The sequence below is a fragment of the Lathamus discolor genome, chromosome 3, assembly GCF_037157495.1.
Source record: "Lathamus discolor isolate bLatDis1 chromosome 3, bLatDis1.hap1, whole genome shotgun sequence".
Classification (NCBI taxonomy): Eukaryota; Metazoa; Chordata; class Aves; order Psittaciformes; family Psittacidae; genus Lathamus; species Lathamus discolor.
Window position 1 is genome coordinate 134329538 of NC_088886.1, and position 18004 is coordinate 134347541.

General features: G+C 39.0%; 1 protein-coding gene across 4 annotated transcripts in view; it reads left to right on the forward strand.

Moving 5' to 3' along the window:
- Positions 1–18004, forward strand: part of MYOF (myoferlin) — a 72920-nt gene that overhangs the window by 5132 nt on the left and 49784 nt on the right. For all 4 annotated transcript variants that reach the window (XM_065671916.1, XM_065671913.1, XM_065671914.1 and 1 more), the window contains exons 2-5: positions 942–997; positions 1867–1958; positions 15392–15500; positions 16790–16874. In XM_065671916.1, the coding sequence (XP_065527988.1) occupies positions 942–997; positions 1867–1958; positions 15392–15500; positions 16790–16874 (342 nt within the window). The remainder of the gene's footprint in view (positions 1–941; positions 998–1866; positions 1959–15391; positions 15501–16789; positions 16875–18004) is intronic.

An 18004-nucleotide genomic window follows, 5' to 3' on the forward strand; every position in this document is an offset into this window, starting at 1 on the left:
GTTGCATATTTGCCAGTGTTCTTATATGCTTCTGAGTGTCATGTCAAGACTTGTTCTCCATCAGAGCTGTATACATATAGTGCAACCAAAAAGTAAAAATAAAGCTATGGCATGTTACTTGCTTTGAACCTGTTGTAAGAACAGGATTTTGTTTTCCTTTATAATAGCTGAGGGGGGCTGCAAAGGGCCTCTGCAACATTTGGGTTGTATTATTTCTCTCAGGAGAAGGAATTTGAATTGAATGCCACACTATATATAATTTACAGCCCACCCAACTACCCCATGATTTGTAGGTTGACCACATGCAAATTTTACCATGAAGGATGGAAAATTTGTAGTTTTTAGGCTACAGGAAATGTCAGTGAAGTGATCTGCATAACCCCTGGAAACCATTTTTTTCAGGAAAGACTGCATTTCTTCTTAAATGCATATGTTTTTCAGCTAATATTTGCTCATTTAAAGGAGAAAGTGCTGACACTGGAAGCAGATCATAAGAATATTTCTTTCAAAGTGATTTTATTTCAGAGCTACTCACTTAAAAGTATTTTGTAACTTGGACATGGAAAACTTGTACCATATTTTCTTTACTACTGAAGTTCATTACTTTCAGGTTACTGATTGGTTTGATATCTTTTAGTCTTCTTTGATCATTACTGAAGTTGCAGTCAAGGCTCATAAAAGACTGAGAAACCTAAAGAGTAATTTTTTCTTTTCAGGAATGCATCTAACTATGCTTAAACAAAACAGAATAAAAAGCCTCAACCACTAAATTGCCCGGGGATGTTTTGATAGTAAAACGTGCAACTCCTGGAAGAGGCGAAATGAATTGGAACATTTGATTTAAAGCTCAAATTTTCTTTTTGAATAATTAAAGGAAAAATGGTAATGTTTGTGTAGTGCATTAGCAAAACCAGGGCATCACACTTTGTTTGTATTTGCAGATGAAAAAAAGAAAACAAAGAAAATTGACAGTGAACTTAACCCTGTTTGGAATGAGGTAATTTTTTTCATTTGTTTAATCATTTCTTGGTCTTTTGTAAGGTAAAACACTTGTGAAATTGGTACGTCAATTCTATAGTTGTGAATATCAGTTAGAAAAGGGAACTAGTGATACGTGTTCTTTCAAGGTGTCAGTAAATACAGGTGAATGGATTCATCTTGTACCATGCATTAGAATTCATTAAATAATGCTTTTATGTGGGTGTCTGGTGAGTTTGTGTCCTATTTTTGCTCCCTCTGACTTTGAACGGAATGATATTCAGCCATTGCTTAGCTACATGTATGGATCCTTTATTATATCCTGCAAGTAAACCCTGCAGAATTTGAATCATGTATTGAAGTTCCACAAGGTTTATTTGTAGGACTGGTGATTTTTTTATCTTCAGTAATGTTTTTCTTGGAAAAACATTTTTTAGGGTTTTCTTAGGGGTTTTTTTGTTTGTTTTTTTTTCCCCACAACCAGAAATTAAAGATTATTCTTACGTTTTGTAATTAGGAATATGAGAAAACCTACAAATATTTGTCTAAATTCAACAGCAATTGTAGTTCAACCAGTATTGCAGGGGAATAATATCAGATCTTGCTGATCATAAGAAAACACATTAGTGTAAGTGGAACTGCAAAAGAGGTTATGGCTCAGTACTAAATAATTTAGCTCTTTTTCTGTTATTGTTACTAGTAAGTAGAAAATCAAGAATGTACTATGAGCATTTTTAACTTTGTTTTTGCAGATGTAAGCTAGTCTGGTCTGTCACTAAATGCAGAATTTGTTTCTGAATAATTTTGTTGTATACGTTACCCTGCTGTTAACTAATTTACACATAAATTATAATTATAATTTGGCTTTGCTCCATTATATTTGTTCAGATTCTTGAATTCGACTTGAAAGGAATTGCTCTGGATAATTCATCTTCCCTGACAATTATTGTGAAGGATTTTGAGACAATTGGACAAAACAAGTATGTTCTTCTTGTTCTTTTTAATTCTTTTCTTCCTTTTTTTTTTCTTTTCTTTTTTTTCTTTTTTTTTTTTCCCAAAATTAAGCACAACTTCAATGCAAAAGTCCAGGAAAAGAATGGAACTGATAGTTACTGAGGGAAATGATGGATGTAATTAGATGGTTTCTGATGTAATACATACCTGCAGCCTGTGAGCCAGTGGGCTTTCCGTCCCTCAGATTCAGATTGTTTGATTGTTACTCTGAAGCAAAGTGTCAGCCTTCTTTTTTTGCTTAATTTTAGGTTTGCTGAAGCTAAATGAAAGGAATATTTTAGCCATTTAAGGCAGAATTGGGCTAAAATTTAGATCCATTCACCTATCACTGCCATTTGAAAACGACAGCTGCCATATTTTACGTGGTGTTTGCTTGTAATGACGGTCCTTGTGTAACTAGGTTAAAGCCACTACAGATACCTGGTGCCAGGTTGTCATCTTTCAGAACGGCGCAGGGCAGTATCTACAATTACTATACGTAATAATTGTCCAGAAAGTAGTTTTGAAGAGTTCTGAATTGTCATTCTCAGAGCAGAGCTAACGCAAACCACCACAAATTACAAAATGCAGTTAAAGCTCCTAAGTGTCTTTTAAAATCTCCCAGAAATGCTATATTTTGTATCACTTATTTAATTCTTGCCTAGGAAGAGGGAAGCCTCATTTCGATTCCCTATCTTGTCTGGAGGGATTGAAGTTCTAGACTCATGTCCTGGGAAAATGAGTTATTCAGCAGGGTAAATATGTTGGATAAAATACAAAAAGTGTCTTGGGAATGGAATCTGGTTTTCTGGTTTTTTGAGTGTCCTAGTTAGTGAAGTCTGTGGAATGCCATGTTCTTCCTGGTCCAATGAACTATGAGTTCTCTGCACAGTCATTAAAAAGCTTAAACTTGAGAACAAAAATAACTCCCCAAGATCAGCTTGTGGAACTCTTGTTTTCAATGTCAGATGTGAGAGTAAATTCTCTCTCCTGTCACCAGTTGTTGGTTAAGTGTAACAAGCCTTAGGCTCATTGCATATATGAAAGATTGTTAATGTTGTTGCTTACTTGTCTTCTGATTATATTTTGAAAACATTGTTTAAAACTGGGTAGAGGAATTTTTTCCTTGGTTGATGGCTTGGTTTTTGTTTGTTTGGATTGTTGGTGTTTTTTTGAGAAAATACGTATTTGGCATTAAGAGTGTCTTCTGTGAAAAGTAACCTGAATAATCTCAGCAGAGGAAGAAAATGCATATCTAACTTTCCTTAGAGGAGGACTTTAGAGTGTTCTAAAACTGGGGTGGGAGGCCACTGAGATCTGCCTTTTGTTACATTCATTTCTTGGAAAGGCAGAGGCTTCTATCAGGAAAGGATTGAGAGTTTAGGTATTCAGCAGATAGATAGAAGTTCTCTTAATGCCCCTAAGATGTAGGAATTTATGGCTCTTCTGTCCTTCATCATTTCTGTTTGGTTAGTGCTGTTAGTGCATGTTAGGCTTGAATCCTGCTCTAAAAGTCTAAACTCTACCAGTTCACTGTATAGCACCTATATATGCAAAATTTGGTTCCACATTTTTCAGACATCTAAATGGCTTAGTTTTAGTTTTGACAAAATCAGGTTTTATTATTAATTTTAGAGAACTGCAGATAAACAAACAGTAGCCATATCTATGTGTGCCTGGAAGATATAACACAAAACACAAGTAGATTTAATAATAATTTCATAGATTGAAAAAAAATCTATGTAGATGATGCCCTTAGTAACATAGTTTAGTGGTGGACTTGGCAGTCCTGGGATGTTGGTTGGACTTGTTGATCTTAAAGGTCTTTTCCAACTTCGCTGATTCTATGATTTCCTTCAACAAAATATATGAAAAATACATCTAGGTTTTCCACATATGAAGTAATTACTACAGAAAGGATGCACAAAGTATATGATTTTCTGGATTTTTTTCTGTTTAATTTTTTTTTTTAGTTTAATCTTGCTCTTGAAGACACTGAGAAAGGAGCCATCTGGAATTGAGGCTTCTATCTTTATATAAAACCTATAAATAGGTTTTGAGTACCGAAATGCTGTCAGGTGTCCATGTTGGCATTCAAGCATTTTTTGTAACTTCATAATCTTACAGAACAGGAATATTTAGTAAGTAAGCATAGAACTAATAAATGTCTTGTTCAACTAACTTTTAAGAGTACTTTTTGTATTTTTCAAGCTTTTTTAACTTTTTTTAATAAGAACAGATTTGTTCCTGTGAATTTGGGTTGATAGGACCTTTGACTATGGCCACTGAAAAAAATTGTTGCCGTGAAAAACTAAAATGGTAAATATAGGAACACTGGAACTTAATTAATCCACATTCTATTAAAAATCATAATAGATAAAATTTAGTAAAGCTGGAGGGTACTTTTTGTCATTTTTACCTGGACTTTGAGATTCCTGCTGTATTTGTATGATGAAACAAATAACAGACTTTTAACAAGTTTTGTGTGGTTCTAAACAGATGATGATACAGATTTAAAAAAAGAAAGTTTCTGGAGTTCTGTAGAATTTAAGCTTTAATATCAGAATGAGATGTGTACAGGGTACCTTAAAGCAATGCATGCAGATCATTTCAATGAAGAAGACATACTGGCTGAAATTGTTGGCAAACTTTTGTGTTCTGCGTGTCGTTTGCATGAAATAAACCTGGTCGCTAAAATCAGTTGCAGGAAAAGGATAAGGTAATGGGTGGTGGCAAGCTAATCAGAAAGCTTTTCTTTTGGGTAATTTACAGCAGGGATAGAGTTTATTATTTGGTGTTGAAACAAGCTTATACTGAAAGCTCTGAGAAAGCCTAGGAGATCTTTCTTAACACACATAAGATAAAGCTTCATCATGTGTTTAATCTTTAGCTATCCTATAGTGGTTAAGATCTGCCTATCTCTGCTTAAATTTGTCTGAAAGGGTGAATATATATATTTAGACAAGCATCATAGAGATTTTACTTAAATTTGTGCAGAAACAGCTTATCAAAAATGAGACACCAGCTTCTTTGTAGAAATACCTAGATTTTAAACAAGGATTTGTTTCTCTTCTGTACTCTTCTGCTCTATCTTCTCTGTCAATACTAAGTAGTGTTGGCTGATGTCAGCTTGAGAGGGAGTATGATATCACATCACCTTCTTTCTTACTCTTTTTTTTTTTTTTTTTGGCAAATTTGGATATTTTATGAGACTGAGCCAGGCATGCACTCATGTTTAATGATAGTAGTCCACTTCCATTGTTAGCTTTACTACTTTCTGCCTCCTCCCAGTATGTGAATTCAGGTTTTTACGATGCCTCAACAGCTCTGTTGTAAAATCACTGTGAGTCGAGCCGATGCCCTCAGATCTCTCATTCTTGAGATTCCTGTAGGTCAGTAAAGCAGGAATATATTGCATGCCTCTGACTTCGGGGAAATCCCAGAAATCAGAGCTTGATATAGGAAAGCTTGCCAGTAATCAGAATTTTTAAAGTGTCAGAAAATAAAGGAAAATGCCTGTTTGTTTTGCTTATAGATGTTATTCCAACTGACACAGAATAAGTTATACCACTTATTCTGGGTACACTTGAATATGCAAACCAGTAAGATTATTTAGGAAGGTGACTTCCATGTATGGAGCTGTCCAAAAATATATATAGTCCATACCAAAGACAGAACAACACCATCAAAGTAGTGCTCTTTCAAAATAAATCTTTGATAATCACCACATATTTGCGCTGTATGATGTGTTTGGAAGGACTGTTGGCAGGCGAACAGGATAAGGGGATGCGAAGTGGGAAACACATGAATAGGCTTCCTGACTGTAACAAGATAATAGGAAATGTCATCTTAGATTTCTTTTAAAGACACAAAGCACTATAAAAGCGGAAGGGATTGATAGTAATACATAGCAAATAAAACTAAAACAAGAGGCAATATAGGCCCACTGCTGAACGAAGTGGGTACCCTGGAGACAGAGGATATAAAGAAGGCAGAGGTGCTGAATGCCTTCTTTGCCTCTGTCTTTACTCCTGCAGACTCTCCCCGAGGGCCCCGGATTTCTATAGCCCCAGAATGAGTCAGGACAAAGGAGGAGTTTGCTTTGGTAGATGAGGATTGGGTTAGGGATCAGCTATGCAAACTGGACATCTGTAAATCGATGGGTCCGGATGGAATGCACCCACGGGTGCTGAGGGAGCTGGCGGAGGTCATTGCTAGGCCACTTTCCATCATCTTTGGTAAGTCGTGGGAAATGGGCGAGGTGCCTGAGGATTGGCGGATGGCAAAGGTCACACCAATCTATAAGAAGGGCAAGAAGGAGGACCCGGGTAATTATAGACCGGTCAGCCTTACCTCCATCCCTGGAAAGATGATGGAACAACTTATTCTTGACTCCATCACCAGGCATATCAAGGATGAGGGGGTCATTAAGAACAGCCAACATGGTTTTATGAGGGGGAAGTCATGTATGACCAACCTTATAGCCTTCTATGAAGAAGTGACTAGGTGGAGGGATGATGGTAGAGCGGTAGATGTAGTTTTTCTTGATTTCAGTAAGGCATTTGATACTGTCTCCCACAGCATCCTCATAGATAAGCTAAGGAAGTGTGGGCTTGACGATCAAGTAGTGAGGTGGATCGAGAACTGGTTGAAAGGAAGAAGGCAGAGAGTTGTGGTCAATGGCGCAGAATCTAGCTGGAGGTCTGTGACTAGTGGAGTTCCTCAGGGGTCGGTGCTGGGACCGGTGCTGTTTAATATTTTCATCAATGACCTGGATGAGGGAACTGAGTGCACCATCAGCAAGTTTGCTGATGACACAAAACTGGGAGGAGTGGCTGACACACCAGAGGACTGTGCTGCCATTCAGCGAGACCTGGACAGGCTGGAGAGTTGGGCGGGGAGAAACTTGATGAAATTTAACAAGGGCAAGTGTAGAGTCTTGCATCTGGGGAAGAACAACCCCATGTACCAGTACAGGTTGGGGGTTGACCTGCTGGAAAGTAGTGAAGGGGAAAGGGACCTGGGGGTCCTGGTGGATAGGAGGATGACCATGAGCCAGCAATGTGCTCTTGTGGCCAAGAAGGCAAATGGCATCTTAGGGTGCATTAGAAAGGGAGTGGTTAGTAGGTCAAGAGAGGTTCTCCTCCCCCTCTACTCAGCCTTGGTGAGGCCGCATCTGGAATATTGCGTCCAGTTCTGGGCCCCTCTGTTCAAGAAGGACAGGGAATTGCTTGAAGGAGTCCAGCGCAGAGCCACAAAGATGATTAAGGGAGTGGAACATCTCCCTTATGAGGAGAGGCTGAGGGAGCTGGGTCTCTTTAGCTTGCAAAAGAGGAGACTGAGGGGTGACCTCATCAATGTTTACAAATATGTAAAGGGTAGGTGTCAGGATGATGGAGCTAGGCTTTTTTCAGTGATATCCAGTGATAGGACAAGGGGCAATGGGTGTAAACTGGAACATAGGAAGTTCCACGTTAACATCAGGAAGAACTTCTTTACTGTAAGAGTGACAGAGCACTGGAACAGGTTGCCCAGGGGGGTTGTGGAGTCTCCTACACTGGAGATATTCAAGGCCCGCCTCGACAAGTTCCTGTGTGATGTACTATAGGTTACCCTGCTCTTGCAGGGGGGTTGGACTAGATGATCTTTTTAGGTCCCTTCCAACCCTTGGGATTCTGTGATTCTGTGATTCTGTGATTCTGTAATGAACATTCACATTTAGATAAAGGACTATTATGAAAGAGGGAATTTGGTGTAAGATTTCTGCATCTTACTTGCATGTAATATGTTTCTGTAGTTACTGATTCTATTTACTAATGCTGAGCTTAGAGAGATTTGGCCTAGCATATTTTTGCCATTCTTTCATTGTATTCTCTTTTAATTTTGAAGAAAAAGTTTGTGGTCAGGCACATGCTTGCAGTACTGCAGCACTGCGAATAGATGCTTGTGTGCAAATGACACTCCCTTGCTTTGTGTTTTAGTTCAAGTTTGGAAAGATGGAGTACAATGCCTACATGAGGTCCTTGCTACTGAGAGCTCTTACAATAACAGTTTAAAAAAAGCGGGGGGGGGGGGGGGGGGAGTTAGGAAAGTGAAGGCTGGACATCTAGGGAACTGAGTCACCCCAGAAAGACCAATGAGGAGAAACTACACCATGTCTTTGGTTTTATCTTCTCTCTTCTGGAGGAAAATAACCATAGAATCATAGAATAGTTAGGGTTGGAAAGGACCCCAAGATCATCTAGTTCCAACCCCCCTGCCATGGCCAGGGACACCTCCCAGTAAACTGTGTCACCCAAGGCTCTGTCCAACCTGGCCTTGAACACCTCCAGGGATGGAGCATTCACAGATTCCCTGGGTAACCCATTCCAGTGCCTCACCACCCTTACAGTAAAGAACTTCTTCCTTATATCCAATCTAAACTTCTCCTGTTTAAGTTTTAACCCATTACCCCTTGTCCTGTCATTACAGTCCCTAATGAATAGTCCCTCCCCAGCATCCTTATATGCCCCCTTCAGATACTGGAAGGCTGCTATTAGGCTGAACAGCCCCAACTTCCTCAGCCTGTCTTCATACGGGAGATGCTCTAGTCCCCTGATCATCCTCATGGCCCTCCTCTGGACTTGTTCCAACAGTTCCATGTCCTTTTTATGTTGAGGACACCAGAACTGCACACAATAGTCCAGGTGAGGTCTCACAAGAGCAGAGTAGAGGGGCAGGGTCACTTCCTTTAACCTGCTGATCACGCTGCTTTTGATGCAGCCCAGGATACAGTTGGATTTCTGGGCTGCGAGTGCACACAGCTGGCTCATGTTCATTTTCATTTTCTCATCAACCAGTAAGGATTGCTACTGTTATTTCAAGGTAGAAACAACTTCTGCTCAAATGTTCTGCTACCATTCTTTGCTGCAGTGTAGATTAGAAGAACAGCAATATGTTTCTCAACCCGACTCCCTCTCTCTGGCTGCTCACTCACAAAGCTCCTAACTAATGCACACTGCTATTCCGTGCAGTTACTCCTGACTAATTCTGGGCACCTGGCCCGTTTGCTGTGCCGAAGAGGTGACTACAGAACCATAATCCCCTCTAGAACAGCATAGCAAAAGATTGCAATATAACCCCCGATTTGTAACAACTCCTAGAAAGTTGTATAGCTGTTCATCCAGCCCATTCTTGTACTGTGGTAGGAGGAGCTCAGTGGATGTTATTCTGTTTTTACACTGTGCCAAAACACTAACTCATTGCTTTGGCATGTTTCTGTAAATAAAGTGAGAAAGAACACTGGAATATTTTTCTGTTTCTTCTTTTCCTGGAGATAGAATTTACTGCTGCATTTACAGGATCACTGACTTTTTGCAGATAGATTGAGTGCTCTTAAAGGTAAAAAGACGCAGTCAATGGAAAAGATAAATAAAGCAAACCACACTGACATGTATGCAGCCAGAACATCATAGGAATAAACTTGAGAGAACTCATATGATCCATGCTTAGTTAGATTTTCCAGCATAAAGACATTTGAAAAGAGAACACATCTGTTTTCTATTATGTCTAATACTGTGAGTAGAAAGATTTCAGACTCTCAGAACACAAATCCTTATGCAGTTAAAAACCAAACAAAACAAAAAAATCCCAACCCCATAACTTCAGTTGTTGCTTTGAAGTTAAGGTACAAAAATGTTAACAGGAAGTTACAATTGTGTCTGCGTGAAGTGATTTTCATTCTATTTGAAAGGGAGTTCGGATTATGTGTTGCCCTATGTTCTTTGCGTAGTTAGTAACCTAGCGACACAGAGGAAAAACAGATCAGGCACACCCTCTTCTCGAGCAGAAAAATGCAGCCACAAATGAACAGCGCAGCAAAGTATTTAATCGTGTTGAAGTATTTTCCATAGTTAAATAATTTCTAGATTGTTTGACTCCTCCTACAGCTGTACCCCTCTCTGTGGATTCTTTTCCATGTCAGTGTGGTTGTGCATTGGTGGAGGTTTTCCTTGCATACATTGTATACAAGATCCAGCCTGGTTAAGATTCAGTTTTATGGTTTTCTGCCTTGTACAAAATAGCATCCATGCTTTGTTTCTTTTTTAAAGCTTGTTCTTCCAAAGAGTGTTATAGAACAACTAAAGAAGATAAAAAATAGTTGGTTTGCTCTTAATAAAAATTTTAAAACAGCACAAGTAAGGTATGTGTTGGGTGTTGTAGCATAGACTTTATAATGGAACATACACACTGGGCAAGAAAGGTTGAGTGTAGCAATTATAAATGCAGTGTGGAATCAAGTTTGCTGATGAGTATAATAAATATAAACCTCTGCCAAACTAAATGCTTAAAAGTAAGTAAAAACTATTTAAATGCTTGACTCTCAGGGTATTAAAATCATTTGGCTTCCAGTAGAAGTAGCATGTAAGCAGCTGGAGGACATGATATGCTAAACAATTTCATATAAATTGCTACCTTCAAACAGAGGAGAAGAACTAAAATGCTTGGTGTTGTGAGTTAGTATTTCCTGATCCAGGCATGGGTGTAAAGTTTCACTTCTCTTGGTTATTTGGGCAGCTAACAGGAAGTGCTAACCATAGTACTAGCAGATTACTTAGCTTTGGCACAAATGCAACACTTTTTAATAGTTGTTTATCAGTAGTTCGTTGATTTCATGTTGATAAATTATTTCCTTTTGATTACTTAGTGGAATGTATCATAGGCCTAGTACTGATAAGGTATATTTGAAGTGGTGTAAAATCTTCTTTTAATGTGGACTTGGCTTTTATCTTTGGTATTTTATTCAGTGGTATACCAGAATGTCGAAACTGCTTGTGGAAAAGTTTAAAAGACATGGCTGACTGGGCATTATACGTATACAAGTCTTGGGGATAGCCAAAAAGGAACTTAAGCAGAGTTGAAAAGCAATACTTATTTGCAGTCTACTGCCAAAACAGCTGATGAACAAAAGGTCAGAGGATGTATTGAGTTATTTTGAAAGCAGAAACTACCCCACTTGATGGTGTCAAAAGACCAGCATGATCAAGTGTTGTCTGCCTAGGCAAGAGGAATAAGGCTGAAATTGCTCCAGCAAAGGACAGTGTCCTTTGAGGATGAATAGGGGACAGTCTTTTCGGCTGTGCTGGAAAGAAAGGACTCCTTACCACCTTGAAAGTCATGATTTCAGAAAGAGATTACATGCTATCCTGCCTGAAGGTAAAATGTTTTTGGAGTTCAGAGGATCACAGCAACTTCATAGTATCATGCAGAGAACTAGTATGTAACTGTCTGGCTACATATCGGATGTGAGTACAGAATCAGACCATGCAGCAGAGCATTAAACAGCAATGAGCTGTTAATGGATGTGGTGTCACAACAGCTGCTGCTATTTGAGTTAGCTGATTTGGGCTTACTTGACTTAGGCCAAAGATTAGAGACCTGAGAGAAAACAGCTTTATCCAAGACCTGTGCGCGTGACAAAGATGAGATGTAGTGATGACCTTGAGGCATTCCTTGTTACTTTTGAAAATAATACCTTAGCCATTGTATGATTGTAGCTGTATGATCAAAACCAGACTGGATGTGATCCTGGACAACCTATTCTAGCTGACTAGCAGAGGGGTTGGACTGGATGGTCAAGTGGTCACTTCCAAGCTCAGCAGTTCTGTGGTTCTCCTAAGGGAGGGGTGAAATATTCCCAATCCAGCTAACAGGACCACTCTGGGGAAGGCAAAAGACTAACTGCTTAAAGTTTAGAATTTAGCTAAGGGTTAGAAGTAGGTTAAGATAGCGTATAGGCTGAATGTTAGGTTTTTTGCTCTTGCTAAAGTGGAAGAAGACTGGAGAGCATTGTTGCCCAGCTTGTTAAAGGAGGGGGAAAAAAAGGACATCAAAGGCAACCAGCAGCAAGCAGTCTATGTAGATAGGTAGACTCCTTCTTCAGTCCTCGGAATTTCATAGAATCATAGAATAGTTAGGGTTGGAAAGGACCTCAAGATCATCTAGTTCCAACCCCCCTGCCATGGACAGGGACACCTCACACTAAACCATCCCACACAAGGCTTCATCCAACCTGGCCTTGAACACCACCAGGGATGGAGCACTCACAACCTCCCTGGACAACCCATTCCAGTGTCTCACCGCCCTAACAGGAAAGAATTTCCTCCTTATATCCAATCTAAACTTTAAAACTTATTACTACGCATTCAAATGTGTGCACAGTTATGATCTGCACAGGACAGATGAGGATGTAAAAATGGAAATTTATGCTGGAAAACTTCAAAAGCACTGCTGTTGAACAGCTGTTCAGAGGGTGTGGTGAACAGTCATCCAGAAATGATTGAAAGAGTCATCTTGCTGAAACAGTCATCCATGTAATCTGAGACTGAGTGACTTCTGAGCTGAAGTTCTTTTTGACATTTATATAAGTCACCCAAACCCATATCAAATCAAAACAGGAAATCTACAAAGTTTTTCTATAAATTTAAATAGTAAAATATTTTCTTTACCTTTCTCTATATTTGGATTTAGCCTAGGTGGTTTGGGGTAATCTTGTTGGATGTTTCTCTTCTATGTGTTGTGGCTTACACTATGATAACTCAAAATATGTACTTTTCTCTCTCAATTGAGAAGGCATAGTCATGGTTTAAGAATTTGGGGAAAATAAGAATATTTGGAATTGCTTAAAGCTTAAAATTTGGCTATGTCCAGCTGGAGACCGGTAACGAGTGGTGTCCCTCAGGGATCGGTGTTGCGACCGGTCTTGTTTAACATCTTCATTGCTGACATGGACAGTGGGATTGAGTGCGCCCTCAGCAAGTTTGCCGATGACACCAAGCTGTGTGGTCCGGTTGATATGCTGGAGGGAAGGGATGCCATCCAGAGGGACCTTGACACGCTTGTAAGGTGGGCTGATGCCAACCTTATGAAGTTCAACCATGACAAGTGCAAAGTCCTACACCTGGGTCGGAGCAATCCCAGGCACAGCTACAGGTTGGGCAGAGAAGAGATTCAGAGCGGCCCTGCGGAGAAGGACTTGGGGGTGCTGGTCGATGAGAAAATGAACATGAGCCGGCAGTGTGCGCTCGCAGCCCAGAAAGCCAACCGTATCCTGGGCTGCATCAAAAGGAGCGTGACCAGCAGGTCGAAGGAGGTGATCCTGCCCCTCTACTCTGCTCTTGTGAGACCTCACCTGGAGTATTGTGTGCAGTTCTGGTGTCCTCAACATAAAAAGGACATGGAACTGCTGGAACAAGTCAAGAGGAGGGCCACGAGGATGATCAGGGGACTGGAGCACCTCCCGTATGAAGATAGGCTGAGGAAGTTGGGGCTGTTCAGCCTGGAGAAGAGAAGGTTGCGTGGGGACCTCATAGCAGCCTTCCAGTATCTGAAGGGGGCCTACAGGGATGCTGGGGAGGGACTCTTCGTCAGGGACTGTAGTGACAGGACAAGGGGTAAAGGGTTAAAACTTAAACAGGGGAAGTTTAAATTGGATATAAGGAGGAAATTCTTTCCTGTTAGGGTGGTGAGGCACTGGAATCGGTTGCCCAGGGAGGTTGTGAGTGCTTCATCCCTGGTGGTGTTCAAGGCCAGGTTGGATGTAGCCTTGTGTGGGGTGGTTTAGTGTGAGGTGTCCCTGTCCATGGCAGGGGGGTTGGAACTAGATGATCTTGAGGTCCTTTCCAACCCTAACTATTCTATGATTCTATGATTCCAAGTAAGTTAAGATAGTGTTTCCCTAAAGCTGAGACATGCATGGAGTCACTGTTTCAGCTAATGTCCAGCTCTGTGCAAGAATTTGTAAGAAGTAAAGATGTACCTAGGGTCAGTCTAATGCTCACTGAAATAGCTAGGTGTATTTCCATACTTTTTTAAAGAACACTGGATCAAGACTATAATACTGAATCCAAGTGTCTGTTCAGTAAAGGGAGGAGAGCCAGTTGTTAGAAATGACATCAGATTTTCAGTTATGGTCATCTTAAAGTTTAAAACAGCTTCATGCTGCAGCATAGCCTAATCTTAAAGCGCTTTTCACATGTAGCCCATCCCCTGTATGTGATGAATATGAAGCATAGATGAAATATTATTGTCCTCTGGCGATTTGGGGTGCAGAAGTGAATGGCTTGAGAGAGAGTCAAAACTATCAAAAAGACAACTGGGATTGGAGGAGTGAGATGAACTGGGAAAGAGGAGTTGTGTGAGGAGGTGACGGCAGCGCATTCCAACAGATCGTTCAAACAGTGTAATTATTTTTTGTGCACAGCTAAATGAAAGCTTAAATGTGTAATACCTGGAATGCATATTTGCAGGAAATTAATGTTTTATACTTAGCTATCCTAATGTACTTTGCAAAAAGTAAATTATGTTCTCATGATGTATCAACTGAGAGCAGCTATAATAATACTCTTGCTCCATGTCAAAAAATACCTTTGCCTCCTTAGCTTCTCCGTAAAAAAGCCCTGTAATCAATTCAAAGGGACCTCAGTTGTCTGTGTACAGATCCTTTTTCCACTTTGGCAGCAAAGCTGGTATTTTGTTTGTAAAACGTGTTCTTTGTAATGTTTACAGCATGAAACTATCTTAGGTTTTTTTCATCAGCAAAAATCTCAGTTATTCCAATAACCCACTTCAGTATAGGAGTAAACTGTTATTACATACTGTGGGAATGAAATACAGTGCCAGATATCATAAGACCAATGCCACACTGTTAGAAACTGTGCCTAAAAGAAGTTTCAAAGGTTAAAAGTCCATGCAGTTTTCGCTTTTTTGAAGAGAATGGGGGTGACAGATACAGTCCCAAAGAAGGCAGAAGTAGCTGAGGAGGGTCTGCCACATAATGTCACATCCTATGGGCAGCCTCCTCAGTAGGCTTTTCTAGAGCCGTATTGAAACATCAAAGAGAATTCAGAGGCAAGGAGAGGAGCATACTCCCAAATGTAAAAGCATGAGCCACAAGACTAATTCTGTGAATCGTCTGCTGAGCACATTGATTGGTTGAGTTTGTTCTGTTTCACTGTTTTCATTACAGAGATGTTGTATGCCTTTTTGTGAGGACAGGCATATAGGGGAAGAAATCATTACGTCAGTTAGTTTACCAGTGAGAATTCCATGGGTGAAATGAGTGATGTGGCTGTTGAAAGTTATACAGATTGTTTTCAAAAATACACATAAAATTTGTTGACATTTAGGGGTTTAACCACTTTTTAGTTAAAGCTGTGTCTTCCATAAAGAGCACTGGCACACTGAAGTGTGATGAAACAGAAAATACAGATTAGCAGTACACAGTCATTAGCTAACATTTGCAATGACCTTTTGTTGTGATCTTGGGTTTTCGAGTCATGGCTGGAGTTATTTGGTTGACTAACACACTAGCCAAAGACAAAAGGTAACTTCTGTTCAATGTATACTTGCATTCTAATAATGTTTTTTCACTTCATTTCAGATTAATTGGCAGTGCATCTGTAGCACTTAAAGATCTTGTAGGTAACCAAAGCAGATCTTTTCCCTTCAAATTCATACCTCTGCTAAATGAAAGGGGACAAGAAACTGGAGTGAGTAGCTTACATTTCCTTATTTTACTGTATTCTTGATCAAAATTCTCCAGCAATAGGGCTAATAGTAAAACTAAAATATTTTCAAGTTATATTTACTTTATAAATTAAATGCTTGGAATTTTGTAGCAAAATCTTCAGACAGAGAAAATTTGTAACAGGATATAATTATGTCCATGCCATCTGCATTTGTTTAATATCCTTTCAGTTAGATAAATTGTTTTCTGTGTATGTATTATGTATTTGTATATGTGTGTTATAAATATTGTGGGCCACAGAGTATGCATGGAAGTCAGCCAGATGTTGAAAAAGAGCATTTTCTGAAGTACCAGATGCAGTTCATATGTGCTTTTTTTCTGTATTCTAATAGCCAGCTATGTTACAGCACTGATTCTAGAAAGCAAATAATCGTGTATATGTTCACTGCCAGCTCAGTTCAGAAAGTTACACAAGAACTTGTTTAACACCTGTTTAAATTTAACAGAGTTACTAACTGGTTATTAACTTAGTTATTAATTAAGTAGTTTCTAGATCTGGGACCTTTCTGTGTTTGTGCAGTCTCACTGTTAAGCCACTTCATATCGCATTCTAGTACACTCAACAATAAGAGGCTTTAAGAGTAATTTCAGTATCTCCGCAGCAGTAGTTTAATATCATCATTACTTGGTCACAGGCTTTTTTTGCTGACTTCTCATGTTACTATGGCAACTAGGAAAATAATGGTTTGCTCAATAATGGAAAACCACAGTCAAGCACAAAAAGGACAATTCTATAATTAGAATGGAAAATGACTTAGTGTTTTTCTTCCACGATGGAGGTAAGAACAAGCAATTAGAAGAGCCAGATAGGAAAGTGATTATGATTCAGATTTGAGCCAGATAGGAAAATCTAGTTATGGTTCAGATCACTCAGATCACTGCCTTTGGTTTTCCATCTGCAAATTTAGGATGTCACCTACTCTGCCATGAATATTGTGGAACTAAATAAATGAACATTTGTAGAACATCTTATATACTTGTAACAGATTTTTCTACATATAGACACAGTGCTTCCGTTTTTTAGATATTATTTTAGAACCTATTCCATTAACTGCAAATTGTGTAATCTTTCTGGGTTTATCTATATATAGCTTAATAACAATTTATTAATTTTCTAATAGCTGAAATGTTATTATAAACAGTGCTGTGACTGTGAATAGCTAACTGTTCATGTACAGTGTTAGAACAACTTACTGCTCTAAGTCAGTTGTGACTACTGTGTGTTACATAAAAAACCCTGTGTATTTATAGGCAACAATTGATTTGGTAGTAGGATATGAGCCACCAGTTGGACCAACAAATCCAAATGATCCAGGAGGGACCAATATACAAGAAGGTATTTCAATCTTTTCTTAGAACATTATGGTTAAAAGATCATGGAGACATTAAAGATAAAGCAAGAAAATGATTCAACAGCATTGTTCATCAGGAAAAAATGTAACCAAAAGTAAGCATGTCAAGACTGCCAGATAGTGATTTTAAAGAAATTAAGTATGATTCAGAACTGCAGCTAGGAAGAATAATTCCTAGGTAGTTCCTGACATAAAAGTGGTTTTAGCATTATTTTCTCCAATAGAATCAGGTTACAAAAGAATGATGTTGCTTAAATGCTCTTCAAAATGGCTTTTGTTCAGGAAACAAAGGTTTTTGAATTCTGAAAGGAACAGCAGTTACCTGCTATAATGCTAGGACTAACCTGAAAAGCATGTTTTTGGAAGAATTTTTCTGTTACTTTCCATGTCAGGGAGCTTTGTGAAATGATTTTCTTAAATTTTTAAACTTTTTTTTTCTCTGTAGAATAAGTAAGTTTTTAAAGACACTGTTGTACCTTCTACCATGCTTGATATTTGACTAGCCTGTGCAATATTGTGATCAGTAGGTAATATACTTTGATCTCCATATATAATATTACCCAGGCTTTTGCTAAGAATGTTTTTGAAATCCTGTTTTTCCAGACTCTTGAAAGAGCTGTGAAGGAGTTTTGCAGCTGACAGGCAAACAATTACCATAATATCCAGGCTGTGTTTGTGCAAAAAGAAGTCTTCTGGGGGGGGGAATTTTGATTGCACTGACTTCACTGAGTGGTGTTCTTGGGGAGTGGAAGGATAGGTAATGCAAACACAAAAGCTCTGTTAAATTACTACACTTCAAATAATTTTACATAAATGTGGACTTGAACGCTAAAAGTGCAAATTGACTTGTTGTTTTGATAGCTTTAAAAAATGTACTTGCACTACAAGGTAATACAGGTAAAGACAGAGATGGCAGGTTTTTAGCTAGTATCCAGCAACTGCATGAAAATTATTTCATTGCAAATTATCAAACACACCTTAGTTACTTATTGTAAATACCTATTTCCCATGAAATTAAATCACCTCCCCAGCTGAGATTGCTACAGCTTGGCTTCAGAAATTTGAAATTAAGTGCTAAATCAGGGCGTGTCATCAGTCAGTTGCCCAGATCCAT